Consider the following 20,283-nt stretch of genomic DNA (forward strand, 5'->3'; position numbering starts at 1 on the left):
GGGTGGCCTTGGAGGCAATTACTGAATGATGGTATGTGACCGTGTATCTTATAGTATCAAAATACATGCATCCCCAAAACTGCAGAGTGATTGTTGTCCTTGCCCCACGGCAACTCAGGAGATGGTATCCCGGCTGCCCCGCCCTGTACAGCATAATAAACCTTGCACTGTACCAATTAAGTATAGATTTTCCCAGCTGCTTTCGCAGCCTCAGTAGGCCCCTCATGGGCACCACTGTAAGCGAAATCTGTCTGGATGTGTATTTCTGCCCCCCCCCTTTCCCCCCATAGTGCAGTGCCTGCACAGAGATGAGCGGACTGAGTTCAAGGAAGTGTTAGTATATCCGGCGTGCCGTCAGTTGGGTCTCCTTTTATTGAGGTCCGAGTCGCCATTGGTACTTTTCACGCCTTTGCTGGAGCCGCTCACCTGTTGCCAGCCATTCCCAAGTTTCCTCTGGACTAGGGAAGAACCACGCCTTTCCCTCTGCATCCACTTGTAGCTTCGCTAGGAAGAGCATTTCGTCTCTGTTTCCTAGGGCTCTTTTAACTTCCAGAAAGCTTTGCCTCTGCTTCTGAACTTGGATCGTGAAATCCGGGAAGAAGGTGATGGTACTATTTTCATAGTTCATTGGAGGCGCACTGCAGGCCCCCTGTAGTATTACATCATGGTCTCGAAAGTTGAAAATTCAAGCCAAGATTGTCCTTTGAGGCGCCCAAGGCCTGAGTCGTCCGCCCGGCACTCGGTGTGCTTGTTCGACTGAGAAATATTTTGATAGGCCCCGGTGTTAGAGGTGCTTCAAAACTAGGTCTTCAACTTGTATATCTGCTGATGGCCCTTCCAGTCGTTCAGGAACCCCAATAATTCTCTCACATTGTTGGGGTCTAGATCCCCCCCCCCCCCCCTCACATTCGAGTTTGGCTTCAAGCGTCTTGCTGGTGTCTTGGAGATCTTGAACTTAAAGCTCAAATGTTTTGGTGTCTGTACATAGATTTGTTGCTTTCGTCTCTTCCACTTCCGTGACTCTTGTGTTAATCTTTCCGAGATCTGATCTGACAAGTGATATCTCTATGGTCATGGATTCTATTCACATTTCAAGCGATGTGTGCACTCTTTTGAGGGCCATCATAATATCTTGGAGGCTTAATTTGCCTTTAGCAGGGGATGCACGATTGTCAGACTGTGTGGAGGCTCAAGGGCCTTCTGGCACATTTTGGTTTTTGTTCCAGGCAAATTTATCTAGGTTGGTTTGGTGGACATTTTGTGCCTCTTTCCTGCCTGTCATTGTTGGTTGAAGAGTGAGGCTGCTGAATTGTATACCAGTCACAAGTGCCGCACTAGGAGACTCACCGCCGCCTGCCTGTGGGAAGATAGTAGTCCATGCAGCCTCTTGTTTTTTTTCCCTGTGTGGCTATTGGTCACCTGAGTTCACCCCAGGAGGATTGTACACCATCCACTTCTGGCAACTCAGAATATGCACGGCGTTGCCTCAGCAGCCCCACCAGCATATTGCTGCCTCCTGTCCACTGCGTGGGATCCTGGACCCCCATTGGAAGCAACTGTCCTGTTACGATCTAACTGCCACACTTGCAATACTGCGGGCAGGCCTGCAGTATGGCGGTGGTTGGACCGCCACCGTGAGTATGGCGGTCCTATGGACCGCCGTACTCGTAATGCGTCCCTAAATCCAGCTATTGTCAGAAACCAGGTTTTTAAAATGATGAGCTGAATGATTCAACAGGTTGCATCTTTGTAGACTGTCATTTCAGGCACACCTACTAAATGTAGGCTAATGTTGGTGGGTAGCATGAGCTCAAAAATGCTTTGTGTTTGGAGGTGAACATTTTACTGTGCAGTGGAGATATGGCCTTTAGAGTGCACAAAATATCATAATATAACCTAAAAAGTCCTGGTTGGCTGCAAATAATGGGACTTTGCAGCCATACAAGAAATTGCTCTTGTTCTCCTTATACTTCCCTCTGAAGCACACAAACCTTGTCACCATTTCCTTAGTTTACATTATTCTTTCCTTGTCTTTTACATCTTGTGTTAAATGTATTCTCCTAGTTTACCCTTCCTTTTGACATTACGTAACGGTAGTCTGTGTGTCACTATATATAATGTATATATATTACACAATTTCCATCTCTTCTCCTTCCCCACCCTCTTCCATGAGTGTTTTAACCCCTCCTAAATTGACGGGCTCCGTCAGATATGTTTTTTTTTATTGAATGTCTTTCTGCTGTGCTCCAAAAGATAGCTAACTTGAGATTTCAAGAACAAAACTTCCTGCCGTTATTCCAGCTTTGTTATCCATTTTTCATGTTTTCCTTCTCCGTAGTCGTTGCAGCACAATGCTTGTTTTATGTTGTGGGTCCTCCAGAGTATTTTGGGTCACATGCCCTCTTTTCCTACTAGAAATATAATGACCCTGATCCCGGTTTACTGCTTTTACAGCCTACCAGCTAACTGATATTAAATTGCCTCCTTTATATTAAGGATTACTCCACTAAGGATATGTAGGTTCAAATGCAGGGTGCCAAATGATGATCCATTGGAGCATAGCAATAACATGCCTGTATTTGAAGGGGCCATTACATTTTCCAGTTTTTGAGGGTTTTAAGCTTATTTTTCTGGAAGAAAATCCTGCCTTTTACATGGAAAGCACAAGAAATATACAAAGAATAAACTCATTTAAAACGTGTTCAAAAGGACGAAGCTAGAAGGACATGGAGCTATCGCGACCCTCTGTCAAACCATTTAGCCAGCAAAACAGTCATTTTGGCACGTTCAGATCCTGCTGGCTCTGGCTTTGTTTCTAAAGGCCACTTGTTACAATGGCTTATCTGGTTCAAGTTTTAGATATATAATTTTGTTGATGTGTATTGAGAGCACATTCTGTGGTCATATTTTTCTACTGTGACTAGAAAAAAGAAGGGAAGGAGGATTATGCTGTACACTATGCAAATGTTTTGATTGTCGGTGACCTGAACATTGGCAATGACAATTGTCCCTTAGCCAAAGGCTTAGTGGAGGATCTTGGTCTGTTACAGCTCAATCAACTGGTACGGATGCCCACACATCTGCATGGTCACATTTTGGACCCTATTTTTATGAATTTGAACTTGGTACTGACTCCGATGGGCTGGTAGCATCATTATATGGTAGCTTTTGGTATCTCTGAACCTCCCCTGCCAGCAGCACAAACCCATAAATGGAGTGTGCACAAATGGTCCCTTATCACATCAAAATCCTTCACGGCAGCACTAAAACAGGAAACCCCAGTACTGAACACTTGTCTTCATATTGCTAATAGGCAAATAATGGGGTGTATTAATTGGGCCCTAGAGGCTTTAACTCTTAGGAAAGCTATCGCCAGCATGCGCTCCAACCATGGGCTGCGTGGTTTACAGAGTCATTGCTGGCAAAGAAGAAATCCATGTAAGCGCCTGGAACACATATGGCGTAAAGATTACGAAGACCACCATAAAACTACTTACTTTGCTGACCTGAGAGAATATCATAGGGATCGAAGGCAGGCACACATGAATGTCTACGCTAAAAAAAAACGAGCAGTCAAACATTTCCTCGATGTAACTCTTCAGATAATCAAATCCCTGACCCCTCTGGAACGTACGGCTGTGTCCATTCCACCCACCACTGCCCTCTGCAATCAGATCACACAATCATTTCTGGATAAGATAAACCCTATCTATACTACTTTTCCTGAGAGTGCTAGGAATTTTCAGTTTGCTAAATCTGCCCTGAAAACTACGGCTGTCCCGGGAAGTTTTTCAAATTTAAAAACCATCTCTGAGACTATTAGCCTGATACCTAAAGTGATTTCTGGATCTCCTCTAGACCCCGCGTCGCCGGCCATACTAGAGCGAGGCAGTGAAGCTATTGTCCCTGTACTCTTGCTCAAGCTATCCTATGTTTCTGGGCAGGTTCCTCAGGAGTGGAAGCATGCTACAGTGATTCCACTCTTGAAGAAACCAACTTTAGATCCTTCAGTACCTGAGAACTTAAGACCTATGCCTTTCTTTGCTAAAATTGCTGAAAAATTTGTCAACCAACAGCTAATTATTTTTGTGGAAGAAAAAGCACTTCATGAGTCTCTATCTGGGTTCAGGCCACTTTTAAGTACACAATCGGCCCTCTTATTTGAATCCGAATCTCTCCGCCATGCGGCGGATGAAGTCAAGATGGCTGCACTAGTCCTGATTGACCTTAGTGCTGCTTTTGATACGGTCTCCCAATGACTGCTACTAGAAAGGCCACAGAACTCAGGGGTGAGGGGCACTGTGCTGGGCCGACTAGGGTACTTTCTGCAGGGTCGCACCTTTCAGGTCATCCAACAACCGCATAACTCCAAAATTCAGTTGCTGCAGCAGGGAGTGCGTTAGGGTTCCGCCCTGAGTCCGACCCTGTTTAACTTGTACATGCGACCTCTGGCTGAACTTATTGAGGGTCATGGGGTTCAAACCGTATCCTACGCTGATGATTCCCAACTGATCATAACACTGGCTCAGGACAACAACCAAGCGGCTGACGATTTCTAACTGTCTGGTAGACCTGGCCAACTGGATGAAGGACAGTTGCCTGAGCCTTAATGCTAGCAAAACATAATCTTGGTGGCAGGGAAACAACCGTCCATCTGGTCTACTCTATGGTGGCTAAATCAGTTGGGCTCTCTGCCTATCCCTAACTCGAAGGTGAAAAACCTATAAGTTTGGTCTGATTCCACCCTATCTTTTGCAGCTCAAATCTCCACTCTTGTAGGTACTTGTTTTGGTACTTTGAAAATGATCCAGAAGTTTTTTGGCTTATTCCTGTCTCTGCAAAAAGAACAGTAGTGTGTGCTCTTGTGGTATCTTAGATAGATTACTGTAAGATTCTCTATCTTGGGGCGTCTAGGAGGAGCCTTCAAATGCTCGGGGGGGGGGGGGGGGTACAAAAGGCAGCAGCTTGTCTGCTGCTGAATATTCCCAGATGTGCCCCAACGGGGTCAGCTCTGGCTAAACTCTGCTGGCTTCCCATTGAGGAGAGGATTTCTTTCAAAGCAATGTGCTTTGTTCACAGGATCCTGCACGGAAAAAGGCCCAGGCTATCTCCTTCAATTGATTCAACTTTATTTACCTAGCCGGTGCCTGAGATCAGCTGAAACCTGAAATTTCGCAGAGCGTGTCTTGGTCACAGCACTTTTAGGTTCCTGACTGGTAAACAATGGAACCGACTGTTGCTCCATCTTGGATTAGAGGCTTCTGAAGTTCTCTTTCGGAAGCAATTAAAAACTTGGCTTTTTAGAAAGGGCCTCACCCATTAACATAGGAGCGATGTCAGTTATTAGTTCTGTCAATTAGAATTCAGCGCAGAGACACTCCAAATTGGAGTAACCAGGTGCTTTAAAAACTGCTAACATAACATAATTGGTTTTCAGTATTCATTGTATTCTGGTTTAAGCTCTTTATCAACCCTGTTCTTGTGGCCCTTTCATTTTCAGGAATTTCACTTACTGTTGATGCCTTGACTATGCTTTGCTTTGCTAAACTTGACATTTTTTGGGAAGGGGGAGTGGGCAAGGTACATGGTTTTTGATCTGTTTGCACCTTATGTGAGAGGTTGAAACACATTTTCTAATAATTTTATGGCTAAGTGAGGCACTCTACTCCTGAATAAGCAACTGCCCTCTTTGAGCAATGACTGTTTTGATTTAGAATTATACTTGGGTTGTGATGCTGATCAATAAATAATTGCATAATGTTATAAATTAAAGATAATTTAGAAACTGTGTCCTGTTAATACTGAACATGCACATATCAAGAATGCTTGTTTTTTATTTTCTTGTTATGTAGGCGAAGCGGGTGTTTAGAGTGTGGAACTCAAGCTTGCGGTCATGCCGTTCCCATTTGGAAAGTCCCATAAATCTCCTGCGGATATTGTGAAGAATCTGAAAGAAAGCATGGCAGTGCTAGAAAAGCAAGATATTTCTGATAAAAAGGCTGAAAAGGTACTTGTCATGAACATCTGCATGTATAACCAATGTTTTTATTTAAGCATGAATGAGTGGCCGCTACTTTTTACCTGTATGCTTTTAACGATAAATGACCTAGCTAGTTTTTCAAGTTGCAGCCACGCTGTCTGGTTTGCCTAAGACATCTTGGAGACTTTGAGAAAGTTGACCTAGGAATGCATTCCGCCCATTGATAACCATGGCTTTGTGGTTTGTAACTTACATTTTCTGGCTTTCTATTTGCTGACCTTATTAGCTTTAGGCTCTCTAAGTTGGTTTGTATTTCTCATTGCCTAAACTGTGTTTAAGAAAGCAATTTAGTGGCAGAATACAGTAAACAGGCCTTTAAGTCTTGATCTTATCCTATCACATTTGTTGTGAATTCAAAGACCGGTCAAATGTCAAGCTGAATCTTGCTGGGAGCTTGCTGTTTATTTTCCTTTCTCTGACTTACAACTGGAAGGATTTTTGTGACAATCATGCTGGCTCTAGAGAAGTACCTGAGGAAGGCTTTCTAGCACACAACAACATTTAAACATCTGTAAATGAACTGTGCTGACTATCAAGTCCATTCACAAGGTGATGACATTTCCACACATTGTTTATGCGATGTATCCATTTTCTCAGTAAAACTGTATGCAAGTTCAAATGTAATGGTCATTTCAATTGAAGATGTGTTGTCTGTGATGGCATTATCTTACCATACCATCCATGCTCCACGTTACCATCTTCCATGGCACTCTACTCTTCACCACCATTCCAAATTGCGTCACTGCACTCTTTTCTGCACAACTCCACTCTATGCCACTTCACCCTGTCACTCTACTCTGCAACAGTTCCCGCCACCAAACTCTATGCTACTCTACTCTGCATTGCTCCACTCTACGCCAGTGTACTCTACTCCAAACCACTGTAAGCCACTCCAATCTACTCTATACTAGGACACTCTTAAGTCACCTCATTATACTCTGAAACAATCCACTCTATGCCACTGCAGTGTATACCACTCTGTTCCACTCTACACCACTCCACACCACTCTATTCTATACCGCTACTCTCTATGCCACTGCACTCCACCAATACTCTCCACACCACTTTTCTCATAACCAATACACTACACCACTGCAGATTATGCCAATCTGCTCTGCAGCACTGCATTATATACTAAAATATACTCTACTGTATGCCATTGCACGCTATACCCACACCATTGCATCTTAATCTGCACCACTTAACGCCACTGCACTCTACACCAGTGCACTCTACTCTATACCACTGCAGTCTACGACACACTGTGCAGCACTACATTCTCTGCCACTGAACTCTCTACCACTGAACTCTCTACCACTCTACTCTATTCCGCTTTACTCCATGCCACTGCACTCTACTTTACACTACTCTATGCCACTACTGCACTCTATGCTAGTGCACTGCCCCGCTCTACTATGCACCATTGCACTCCTCTGCTCTGCCTCGCCCCCACCCGCTCTGCACCACTCCACTCTACAACAATCCACTCCACGCAATTGCACTCTATGCCACTTCACAATACTCCACTCTGCCACTATGTTCAGCCCTGCACCAAAATACTCCTCTGCGCCGCCACTCCGCTCGTCCCTGCGCCGCCACTCCGCTCGTCCCTGCGCCGCCACTCCGGTCTGCACTCTATGCCACTACAATCTACGCTACTCTGCGTTACTGAATTCTATGCCACTCTGCGTTCTCCAGTATTGGATCTATTATAGATTCACATGCTTCAATCGTCCCCGTGGTCATAGTCGGAGTCCCACGGTATCCTTCTAAAAGAAGTAGATAATACTATCGTAGGCTATAATAAATGAACAGTCACCGCAATAAATAATAATACATTAAAATTACTAAAATTAATAATAAATAATAAATAATTAATCCGTATTAGTAAATTAATCCGTATTTGTAAAGCGCAAACTGCTCACCCTTCGGGTCTCAAGGCGCTGGGGGCCGTCGTGGAAATTAAGTGAGCTATTGCTCAGAGTCACGCTGAGCTGAGCTACCGCCAGAGCCAGGGTTCGAACCGTGAACCCTGTGCTCCGAAGTCAGCTGCCCTGGCCGCTGCACCACACCTCTCCAATAGCCTATCTACTTTCTTTTATAAAAAATAACCAAACTTAATTGAAAGTAAATAGGTAATCAGGCGACGGCACACTGCAGAACACTCCCAAGAGAGGCTAAGTTCCTTAGATTTTCTACCACACGTCGTGTGACGGGGAGTCTTCCTGACCTCTGTTCATTTATTTTCCCCCCAAAATTACCAGATATCTTCTTGGGAATGTCAGATTCTTCACAGTAAGGTCCCTTCAGTTCATGTGGAACATGCGGTAAGAAGAGGCTGCATGCTGAAGATCCCCCATACAAACTGTATTTACTGTCTCTACTCCCAGCATAAAGTAAGGACTGCAAGATTTGTACAACTTTCTCAACCAGAACCCTTAAAGACCGAGAGGGTAGGTTGTGGATTGCAGAGGCTGAAAAATAAATCTGATGTCATCTCTGATGATGAGGCAAGCTCTGCCTCACATACCTCTCTGGAAAGATCTAAAAGGGGTGAGGGGTCTCAAGAATCTCCTGAGGGTTCTTGAAAAAAGGCTTCCAAAATTCCCGTCATGAAGCAGCAGGACCCTCACAAAAAGGAAAGCATTCATTTCCCACTGAGGAGAAAAGCCATCTGATCTCTAAGCACGAGAAATCCTCTTCAGAGACCTCTATGAAGATTACAGTCTATAAAAAACCTGTATCGTTGATGGCACCATCCTCTGGGTGTCTGTTGACGCAGAAATCGAATCTGGGCATGTTTCCCCTGTATCGTCGACTGTCTAGTCGGCGAGAAATCCATCCTAGACGAAGGTCTTTGCTGTGCCGTCGATGGTGGCTCCACCGACGACTAAGGTATCATCACCACCAACTACTTCCTAGCCGAGGATGTCTTCTCAGTCAAGGATGACTTCCACATCGACATCCTTTTCGTCGACTACAACGTCAACAGTTCCTGCATCGTCTGTGATGGTGACGATAATTTCATCATCAGTTCCTATTATGTCCTCCTTGTCGATGACACAGACCCCACTACTGTCGACGAAGCTGTATGCTATTTCTGGCCTCAAACGACCGTCAACGTTACAACTTACACTATTATATCCGTCGACGACGTTCACATGGACACCATCGAGGTAATTTCTTCACTCCACTCTACAACAATCTATACCACACGATTGCACTCTATGCTACTGCATTACCTCCAACATTTTTGAAGGAGTCTGATAAGGATGACATGTTTGGCCCTGCTCACAGTCCCTCTCAGCTTCACGTCAAATATCAGGACGATGATGAAAAGGACTACGAGGGTTATCAGCAGGACATTCACACTCTACATGCAAAAATACAATACTTGGAACCTGTTTGTGAACCCTTGGTCCACCTTCCTGTGGCATTATCCTTCATCGACAAGAGCAGCTCTACCTCCTCTTCCACCTCCACTGACATTTCCGCCACGCATTTCTGAGCCTTCGCCTAGAAAGTCACCTGTGACAGTGTTTTACCTTTCCAACAGCATGATACCCCTTGATGACGGGGAGATAGAGGAAAGTGAACCTCTAGGTAGAAGACCAACTGGCAATGGGTGGCAACATTTCGTAATCTCAACTCCTGCTTCCCCGTCTCCTCACACAGCGGATTCTCTGCCAGAGGAAAAGGCAGCTTCTCGCTTTTAGCTATCAATGACTGCCATCTAGTCTGACTGCTTTCTTTAGGATTTTAAAGTCTTATCTCGGAAGACTGTGAGAGCAATACCTATTATAGACCATATTCGGAAGGAAGGTGTGAAGGTTATGAAGACACCTTCTACACAGTTATTGCAGTTCGCCTAGAATAGATAAAAAAATATGAGGCTCCTAATGATGCGCCAGCTTGTCTGGTAGGAAACCCAAAACCAGTCTCAGTGATAACTCAAGCTCCACAACAGAGGTCAAGGAATTCTTCAGCGCCTTAGATCGTTTAACCGGTCAAAGAAAGAAGGCGCCTTGATAATATTTGCAAAAGGTTTACCACCCCCTCAGACACTACAGTGTGCTCGGCTAACGTGCTAGCGATTTTAGTAAGATACAACCACCAAATGTCCGATATCGCTCCATACATGGACCTCCTTCCAGAGGAATAGAGGCAAGAAAGATACTTCTTGATGGAGAAAGGTCTCCCTCAGAGATCATTTATGCATCCATGGATGTGGCTTCTCTGTCCTTTCGTCAGCTCGCTGGAGCAACTGTCCTTGGGCGGGAAGGTTGGTTGAGAGAACCAACATTTGGCCCTGAGGTGCAAAGCACAATCCTAGATTTGCCTGTTGGTGGCGATGCACTTTTCAGTAAGCATATTGATGATGCCTTGCAGACCATTAAGGCAGACGCTGAGGCGGCTAAGGCTTTGGGCACGCTCCAATATAGGAAGACCCCCTTTCATGGAGTCCGTGGTAGAGGAACATATTCTTTTCATGGAGGTTACCAAAAAGTACCAACATAAGGCCTATAACTTAATCAGCCCTTCCTACCCACATCAACAGACCTATCGTGCACCACCACAGGCTGCATACTCCAGGCAACCCAGACTTAAACAACTGGTGCAGTCTAACAAGGTCTCTGTGCTTGTTGCTCCCCCCCACCCCCCATCATTTCAACCAGAGGAACTCTCATCTCACGCTATTTCAGTCAATGGCAAAAAATAACAGTCAGATTGGACCTCCATATGATAAAATATGGCCATACCCTAGAGTTTGTCACAGTACCACCTCCTCACCCACCACAAATATCTCTACCAACCCATCTTGAGTTACTAAAGAAATAAGTATTCACCATTCTACACAAAGGAGCCATTGGATCTGTTCCATGCTTTCAAAAGGGAATGGCTTCTACTCTGGCTTTTTCCCTGTGAAGAAGAAATCGAGAGAATGGCGTCCCATTCTGGACCTCAGAAAGCTAAAAAAATATCTACAGGAAAAAATCCTTCCGCATTTTAACTCTCCAGGATATATTACAACTCCTGAACCATTTGGATTTTCTGTTCAACCTCGATTTACAGGAATGTGTATTTACATATTCCTATCCATCCCAAACATCAAAGGCTTCTCTGTTTCACCATGGCAGGCCCGCACGTTCAGTTCAAGGTCCTTCCCTTCAGCCTCTGCTCAGCTCCTCTGGTTTTTACCAAATGTCGCGCTCACATGGCATAATACCTACAATTAGGAGGCCTGCAGATTTTCCTGTGTCTCGACGATTTGCTAGTGATTTCTCCCTCTCTTTACCAGGCCTCGGAGGCCATTTCCTTCTGCCTACATCTGTTTCGCTCTGTAGGGCTTGTAGTCCGTTATCAAAAATCTGTTCTTACACCTTCTCAACGGACAACTTTTATCGGAGCGACGATGGATACTCTCCAAAACAAGGCATTCTTATCCACAGAAAGGCAAAACACCATCCACCACTTAAAATTTACTTGCATGGTTCACTATACTAATTCAACACTAATCCTCTATGGGTCCCGGAGTAGCGTGCTCCTTGCTGAAAAAGCGCTTTGACGCCTAGTCAGAGGTAGTAAGCGCTATACAAATTCAATTACAATACAATACTATTTCTTCTGTCCATCTCCTCAAGTCCTTTCTTGGCATGATGTTGTCTGCCATCCTCATGTTGCCTCACGCACATCTCAAGATGAGACCTTTCCAAGAGCAGTTGGGCAAGCAATGGCTTCAGGTGACCAGATCACTCGAGGACATTATTCAGATCACTCCGATCTTGGAAAAAGGCACTTCCTTGGTGGCAGTCCGCCAGCAAGCATTCTGTGGGCCTGACTTTTTTCTCTCCACTAACAGAGTTCATTCTGACCACTGATGCTTCATTGGAAGGCGGGGGGGGGGGGGCACCTTCAAGTAAGTGGCAAATTAAGTCTCTTTTTCTCCAAGATGCACATCAACTTCTGGAATTTAGGGCAATTTTCCTTGCTTTTCAGTCGTTTCTTCCGAAAATACGAGCATCCTATGTCCTCATTCGTACAGACAATACCACCTGCATTCACTATCTCACCAAATAGGGAGGAACGAGGTCTCCAATTCTATCTTTGGAGGCTCAAAAGATCAGGGACTGCATCACATCATCAAGGCGGAATATCTTCCAGGAGTGAGAAACAACCTAGCAGAGACCCCTTGAGCAGGATGGGACAAACCTATCACGAGTGGGAGCTCGATCAGTTAATTCTCAACTCCATCTTCTGGAAATGTCCAACGCCCAACTTAGACCTCTTTGCATCTCAAGAGAACTAAAAATGCAGGTTCTTCACCAGCAGGGAACCTCAGAGTGGGTCATTGGGCAATGCGTTTTCTTTACGCTTTTCCCCCATGCCCTCTCCTCTCCAGATTGCTAATGAAGATAAAAAGGGAACCGTGCTGGCTGATCCTCATTGCTCCACGTTGGCTCCACCAGCATTGGTTCACGGAGCTACTCCTACTCTGGGCTCTAAAAATCCGTTCGCAATTGCGAGCCAGATTTAATTAGGGCAAGCTATTTTTGGGTCCTACTCGTCTTTTCTGGCGAGTAGAAAAATAAACTGACTTTTGACCTCTTTCTCTGAATGCAGAGGACATGTGACAAGATAGCAAGATTTAAAGGCATCTTTATTGCTCACAAAGTAAATGAGCAATAAAAATGTCTTTAAATCTTGTTAACTTGTCACATTTGCTTGCTTTCACAGACAGAGGTTAATTGCATTTCAGTTAGGTCGAGGAGATTTTGTAGGTTACTAGACCTGCAGGTCTAGTAAAATTTAACTGATTCTTTGAGCCCTGCTACTCGCGTCCAAGCCTTATCACCTTCCAGTAATAACAACTTTATTGACCCTCAGCAAAGGACAAATCCTGCACCCACATCCAGCTTCTGTTCAGTTGCATACTTGGCACCTGATTTCAGTTAATTCCAAGATTTAGACATTCCCCATGACTGCAGGGATGTTGTTGTCCAGGGCTGGAGCTGAGTCCACCAATAAAACATACACGTTAAAACCACCCTCTTCTCTCCTCTCCGAAACAAGTCTTGCCTTATCTACTCTCATTTGCAAAATCAGGACTGGCGTATGCATCAGTGAGGGTCCCCTGCAGCCATCTCCCGATACAGACACACTTCCGATGCTTCTTCTCTTTGTTCCTCTTACATCATCAAACCGTTCATGAAAGTATTATTCGGGACTTTTCCTCCCATTCGGCCTCCTCTGCCCAAATGGCATCTCAATTTAGTGCTAGCTCAACTAATGAAACTACTGTTTGAACCAATTCCCAAAATTGAGCTTAAGTTTCTCACTTGGTGTTGGAAACAGCCCACTCCCACTCCGCAGGGTGGTGGTGGACTCCCCGAACACACTGTGGTAGCTTGGCTCGAGTGGTCAGGAAACAGGCACAGTGCTAAGCATACAATATACCCATACAATAACCATGCGTGCATCCGTTCCAAAAACGACTCTACACCGTAAAAATTATGAAAATATTCTTCTTTATCTTTTTCTCTTAGTTGCTGATTGGAAAAATAAATAAGACAATCACAATATACAAATTTAAATAGTGCAGGTCAAATAAATACTGGCTGTTTGATGAAATAAATAGGGGTGATCATAAATAACAGGGCATAAATACAAGTGCAATATATACAGACAATTAAATACTTTGAGGCAATAAATACTGTACCAATAAATATTGTACACCATCAAGTCCTGTGGACCTATAAATATAGTGCAGCAATAAATAGGTAAAAATTCAATAAATACAGTACCCCCAATAAATAATTAAAAGTATACAGCAACACTCATGTAATCAGATGACACTTCAATTCTTAAGGGCAGATTTGGCCCAGGCACAGCTTGTAGGGTTGTGGAAGGCTTGAGGGGGGCTACTCCCTGGCTGGGACAAGGCTGAGGCCTAAGCTGAGGTAGATCAAAGGGGGGAATACCAGTGCCCTGTCTTTCTCTCTCCACACAACCTCTCTAGGTTAGTCCCAGTTCACCCCTTGCACAGTCAGGTTGGTTTCAGCACCTCCCTAGCCCCTTAGAGCAGTCTCTCAGGTCTCCACAGGGCCTTAGGCGCCCTCTACTCCACTTACTGCCCTTTTTCTGATGTTCCGACGCCGCTGGAGTCGTGTCGACGCCGTGAGGCAGTTCCGGTTCGGTCTCGGCGGCCTCGGCACAATGTCAGTTCTTTGACGACGCCGGTAGGTGGTTCCGGTCCGATGTCGGTGGCCTCGGTTCGATCTCGACCTCCGGTTCGACGGCGTCGGGCAGTCTCTCCACGATGTCGACTTCGGGCGGCTCCGGTCCGATGGCGCTCTCGGCTCCGATGACGTCAGCCGGCCTGGCCTCGATGTCGACTTCCGGCGACTCCGGGGTGCGATCCTCACCCCCGACCTCCGGTGCTCCTCTACCTCGGTCTCCGACGACTCCGGAGGGCGGACTTCACTCCTCCGATGACGCCGCTCGCTCGACCTCGGTTCACTTCCTCCTCGACCTCTGGTATTCCTCACGACCTCCGTCGGCGCCCTCTCACGACCTCAGGCGGCTCCGGGTACGACGTCTGCTACTTCAGTCAGCGCCGCTTCTCCACCTCGGGCTCCAGGTCTTCAGGCTACTCGACGCCCGACTCCAGGGAAACCAGTTCTCAGGTCAGAATCTTGCTGTTTTCTTGGTTCTAAGGCCTGTTCCTGCTGTCCAGGTCCTTAGGATAAGTTTCTTCTGTCTTCTTCCCACACAGGGCTATAGGCTGGGATCCATCAGTAGGGACAAGTATCAAGGGTGGGTTTATGGACCCCACTCCAGGCACAAGTTTCCACCCCTGCTGCTTCACTCCTTCCTCCTTCACTGTTGTGCTCCTCTCTCTTCACCAGTCAGGTGCCAACTGCCAGCTCCAACTGCCAACACTCTGTCTTAACCTCCCAACATTCTAAACCGCCTCCAACTGTCACAGAGTTCTGGAATGTTCTGGAAGGTGCTGGTAGGTTCCAGTGGATGCTGGTGATATCACAGGTGGCCACCATTTTGTGCTCCAGGCCCTCAGACAGAAGTTTCAGGGGTAGCTAAAATGGCTCCCTGAATCTGCAGCAACACGAAAAAGTCTGGTGGTTCCCAAAAAGGAAAAATTCAAACAGGGTTTGAGGCAAAAGTGGGACAAAATAAATAATGATGAGGAGGGACCACCCAAAGGGCTGACAGGTCTAACACGCGTCCCCCCCAGCTGAAAGTGGGGAGAGCTACCCAACCCCTTGGGAGTTCTCATCACTAAGGCGGAAATACCTTGAGAGACCGTCTGCATTGGCGTGGTCCATTCCAGGCCGATGTTCCACCTGAAAGTCTATCCCCTGTAGGGAAATAGACCACCTCAACAACTTGGGATTCTCCCCCTTCATTTGCATCAGCCAACGAAGGGGTCTGTGGTCGGTCTGAACTAGGAAGTGCGAGCCAAACAGGTATGGCCGCAACTTCTTCAGAGCCCATACCACTGCAAAGGCTTCACGCTCTATTGCACTCCACTTCTGTTCCCTGGGAAGTAGTCTCCGGGATAGGAAGACCACGGGTTGATCCAGACCCTCTTCGTTGAGCTGCGATAACACTGCCCCAATGCCATGTTCTGATGCATCTGTCTGGACAATGAACTCCTTGGAAAAGTCTGGGGCCCGTAAGACCGGGGCCTCGCACATGGCTTTCTTCAATCTCTCAAAGGCTTGCTGACAAGCCTCCGTCCAGACTACCCGTCGAGGTTGTTTCTTGGACGTGAGCTCCGTGAGGGGGGCTACGATGGTACCGTACCCCTTCACGAAGCGGCTGTAGTATCCCGTGAGGCCCAAAAATGCTCGGACCTCAGTCTGTGTCTTGGGGGGTTCCCAGGCCATGATGGCCTCGATCTTCGCCTGGAGGGGTTGCACCGCTCCCCTACCCACCAAGTGTCCAAGGTACACTACCGACCCCTGCCCGATCTGGCACTTGCTGGCCTTGATCGTCAATCCAGCTTGTCTCAGGGCCTGGAGAACAGCTTGCAGGTGACGCAAGTGATCCTCCCAGCTGTTACTGAAGACGGCTATGTCATCCAGATAAGCAGCAGAGAAACTCTCCATTCCGGTGAGGATCTGGTTTACCAGGCGCTGAAACGTGGCAGGTGCGTTCTTGAGCCCAAAGGGCATCACACAGAACTGGTAGTGGCCATTGGGCGTGGAGAAGGCTGACCTTTCCCTTGCTCCATCAGTCAAAGAGATCTGCCAGTACCCTGAAGTAAGGTCAAAGGTACTTAAATATTGGGCAGCTCCCAGCCGGTCAATCAATTCATCCGCCCTAGGGATCGGATGAGCATCAGTTTTGGTCACTGAATTCAGTCCCCGATAGTCCACACAGAACCTCAGTTCTGGTTGGGCACCCGGTGGTGCAGCTTTTGGTACTAACACCACCGGACTGGACCAGGGGCTGCTAGAAGGTTCGATCACTCCTAGCTCCAGCATCTTAGTGACTTCACTGTGAATGCTGGCCTTCACCTTGTCTGACATCCGGTAGATCTTGGACTTCACAGGTGGGCTGTCTCCTGTGTCCACGTCATGGACGCACAGGTGAGTCCTACCCGGAACAAGGGAGAACAACGAAGAGTACTGCCCCAGGACCTGGCGACAGTCCTCCTGCTGTTCAGGAGTTAGAGATGGGGAGAGAATCACTCCCTCCACCGACCCATCCTTCTCTTGAGACGCAAACAGGTCAGGGAGAGGCTCGCTTTCCACGTCCTCTCCTCCGTCAGTCACCATCATCAAGATGACTTCGGGCCTCTCGTGGTGGGGTTTGAGGCGGTTGGCATGCAGCACCCGCAGGGGCTGACGAGGGGTCTTCAGGTCCACCAAGTAGGTAGCCTTACCCTTCTTCTCCAACACCTCAAAGGGTCCTGACCAGCGATCCTGGAGGGCACTAAGCTCTCCTGGTTCGATCACCCACACCTTCTGGCCAGGCTCCAACTCCACCGGGTGAGCGTTGTGGTCATACCACGCCTTCATCACTGCTTGGCTGGCTTCCAAGTTGTCAGAGGCTTGCTTCCACAACTTAGCCATTTGGCTCCGGAAGGCCAGCATGTAGCTCACCACATCCTGGGGAAGCTTTCTGGGAGTTCTTTCCCATCCGTCTCTCACCAGGTTAAGAGGTCCACGTACAGGGTGCCCATACAGAAGCTCGAAGGGGCTGAAGCCCACTCCCTTCTGTGGCACTTCCCTGTAGGAAAAAAGTAAACAGGGTAGGAGGACGTCCCATTTCCTCCGCAGGCTTTCAGGCAGACTTCTGATCATGCCCTTCAAGGTTTTGTTAAACCTTTCCACCAGACCATTTGTCTGGGGGTGGTAAGGAGTGGTGAACCGGTAGGTCACTCCACACTCCTTCCACATTGCCCGCATATATGCTGACATGAAGTTGGTCCCCCTGTCGGACACAACTTCCTTGGGAAAACCCACTCGGGTAAAGATTCCCATCAGGGCCCTAGCCACAACAGGTGCTGTTATGGTCCTCAGAGGTATTGCCTCTGGGTACCGTGTGGCATGATCCACCAGAACCAGGATAAACCTGTGACCAGCTGTAGTTGGTGGATCTAATGGACCCACAATGTCGATGCCCACCCTTTCAAAGGGGGTGCTAACGACAGGAAGTGGTTCCAGGGGAGCTTTCAGCTTCACCCCTGTTTTCCCACTGGCTTGGCAAGACACACATGTCCGGCAGTAGGTATCGGACGACACTTTCATCTGAGGCCAATAAAAGTGTGGGACAAGACGGGCGAAGGTCTTGTCTTGCCCCAGGTGTCCTGCCAATGGTATCTCGTGAGCCAACTCCAGAAGGAAGGCTCGATAACGTTGAGGAACTACCGAGGCTCGTGACGATCCATGTAGGGGTGCCTTGGGTTCACTGTAGAGGAGGCCATCCTCCCAGTAAACACTGTAGTTCCCTTCAACGTTCCCTGCTGCCTGGGCTTCGGCCTGTCGCCTCAGCCCCTCAAGGGTAGGGCACTCCCTCTGGCCCTGGCAGAATTCCTCCCTGAACGGGCCTCCCTCCACGTGCCACTCGGCCGGGATGGGTAGGTCCTCCAGGTTGGTAACGTCCCCCTCCGCAGACTCCTGGTCCACCACCTCCGGTGGCCTATCCGTCCTACGGGGTGGAGACGCCGAGGCAGGCTCCTCCTGTCCTCGGTTCTTCCCTTGACTGGCAGCTGGCTGGGCCTTTGTTCCAGACTCCAGCCGGAATGAACTCCCTCTTCGGGTAGTCGCGGACCTTGTGCTAACACAGGCCCAGTCAGGTGTACCCAGCATCTCGGTGTGAGTCCGGTATTCCACCTCCTTCCAAGCGTTGTGCTCCATGTCATTTCCCAGCAGACAATCGACTGGCACGGCAGGGCTTACGGCAACTCGAAGTGAGCCTGCAACCCCCCCCCATTCAAAGGGAACCTCGGCCACGGGATAGTGGCCTGTTCTGCCGTCAGCCATCGCGGCTGGGTGGAGTACATCGGGAATTACCTGCTCTGGAGACACCAGCTGGCTACGCACCATAGTCATACTGGCTCCTGTGTCTCTCAGAGCCTCCCCTCTTTGGCCGTTGATGGTGATCCACTGCCCATACTTTGCGGTATTTGCGGGCACCTGGATCTTGGGAACCATCTCCCGTTCTCCCAGGGACACTAAAGTGACACCCGCCCACTCCCTTCCCTTAGTTAAGGGCATCTCCTCCCCGAGCACTACACTAGCTACTCCGGGGGTCTTTCCTCCAGTGGGAGGGGGTGCTCGTTTCTGACACTTCGGGTCTCCTTTATAGTGTCCAACGCCACCGCACTCGTAGCAATGGACAACCCTTGGCTGCTGACTCTGGCCAGGATTAGGGTTTCTGGGTGGGTTAGCCTTAGAGGTGAATCCTGTTCCCTTCCCTTGGAAGTTATTTTGGGGGCCTTTGGAGAACTCCTTTTTCTTTTCCCCTCCCTCTTTCTTCTGGGGGGCGCCCTGTCCGGCCTTTTGAGTATCCCCTCCAGTCCCCCTTGTGGACACCCGGGTACTGGCCCAAATGTCCGCCTCCTCAGCAAGCTTCCGGGGGCTGGTCAGCTTGCTATCCACCAGGTGTTGCCGCAGTTCAGGGAAACATTTCTCGAGTAGGTGTTCCTTCAGTACTAGGTCAAACAGCTCCTCGTAGTTCCTTACTTCACTGCCCTGAATCCAACCTTCCAGTGCCTTCTTTGCATAGTCCAGGAAGTCCACCCAATTCTGTGTGCCCAGTTTGTGACTACCCCTGAACTTCTGTCTGTACTTTTCAGGTGTTAGTCCAAACTTTCTGAGGAGCGCCAGTTTCATGGCGGGGTAGTGGGTCTGCTCATCCTCTTCGAGGGCCAATAAAGCATCCCTACCAGCTGGAGGCATGTACTTATACAATCCCCCTCCCCAGTACTTCACTGGAACCCCATGGGCCCTCAACGAGACCTCATAGGCTGCTAGCCACTTGGCGATGTCATCACCCACCCCATAGCTAGCTACTATGTCCTTTGGCAGGTAAGGTTTGGGTTCCCTGGTGGACTCTTGGATTTGGCTGCCACCATTAGGAACAGTTGGTGCCCCAATTCTTAGGATCTGAAGCTCTATCTCTTTCAGTCTTATCTCATGAGCCATCCTCTCTTTCTCCGTCTCATGAGCCAACCTCTGTTCCTCCTTCTCCTTCTCCTTCTCCAGCTTTGCTAAATCCCATGTGAGCTGTCTTTTCTCTCTCCGATCTGCTAACTCCACGCTGGATAAGCCCCCGCTAGAGACAGTGCTGCCCTTCCTAGAAAGTGTCCTGGGCCCTGCTGACAGGTTCCCCACCTCAGGTTGGTACATCTCAGCCCCCTCGGGGTCAGGCTCTCCATCCCTGTCTTCCTCCTCAGCCTTGCTTTCTCGGCGTGCCTCCCCCCAAGCCCTTAAGCTGGTTTGGAGTGCACCCTTCTTTGCTCCTGGGGGACAGTACACCCCCTCCCGCTGGCAAAACTCCCTGAGTTGGGCCACAGTGTACGTTTCTAAATCTTCTAGTACAAACTCCATCTTGCCCACTCAGGTTAGAGGACAGGTTTTTGTGCAGTAACTATGCAGGGGGGTACCTTTAATAATACCTCCTCCCACCACCAGAGTAAATTTGGAAAAAACAAAAACCCACAATTAGGAAGGCCGCTCTTGAGAAAACTCCCGGTGTAGGCCTATGGACTA

General features: G+C 48.0%; 1 protein-coding gene across 6 annotated transcripts in view; it reads left to right on the forward strand.

Moving 5' to 3' along the window:
- Positions 1 to 20,283, forward strand: part of CAB39 (calcium binding protein 39) — a 220,185-nt gene that overhangs the window by 37,099 nt on the left and 162,803 nt on the right. For all 6 annotated transcript variants that reach the window (XM_085635004.1, XM_085635001.1, XM_085635003.1 and 3 more), the window contains one exon: positions 5,853 to 6,007. In XM_085635004.1, the coding sequence (XP_085491130.1) occupies positions 5,894 to 6,007 (114 nt within the window). In that variant the 5' untranslated portion in view covers positions 5,853 to 5,893. The remainder of the gene's footprint in view (positions 1 to 5,852; positions 6,008 to 20,283) is intronic.

This window comes from Triturus cristatus, chromosome 11 (genome assembly GCF_964204655.1).
Source record: "Triturus cristatus chromosome 11, aTriCri1.1, whole genome shotgun sequence".
Taxonomy (NCBI): Eukaryota; Metazoa; Chordata; class Amphibia; order Caudata; family Salamandridae; genus Triturus; species Triturus cristatus.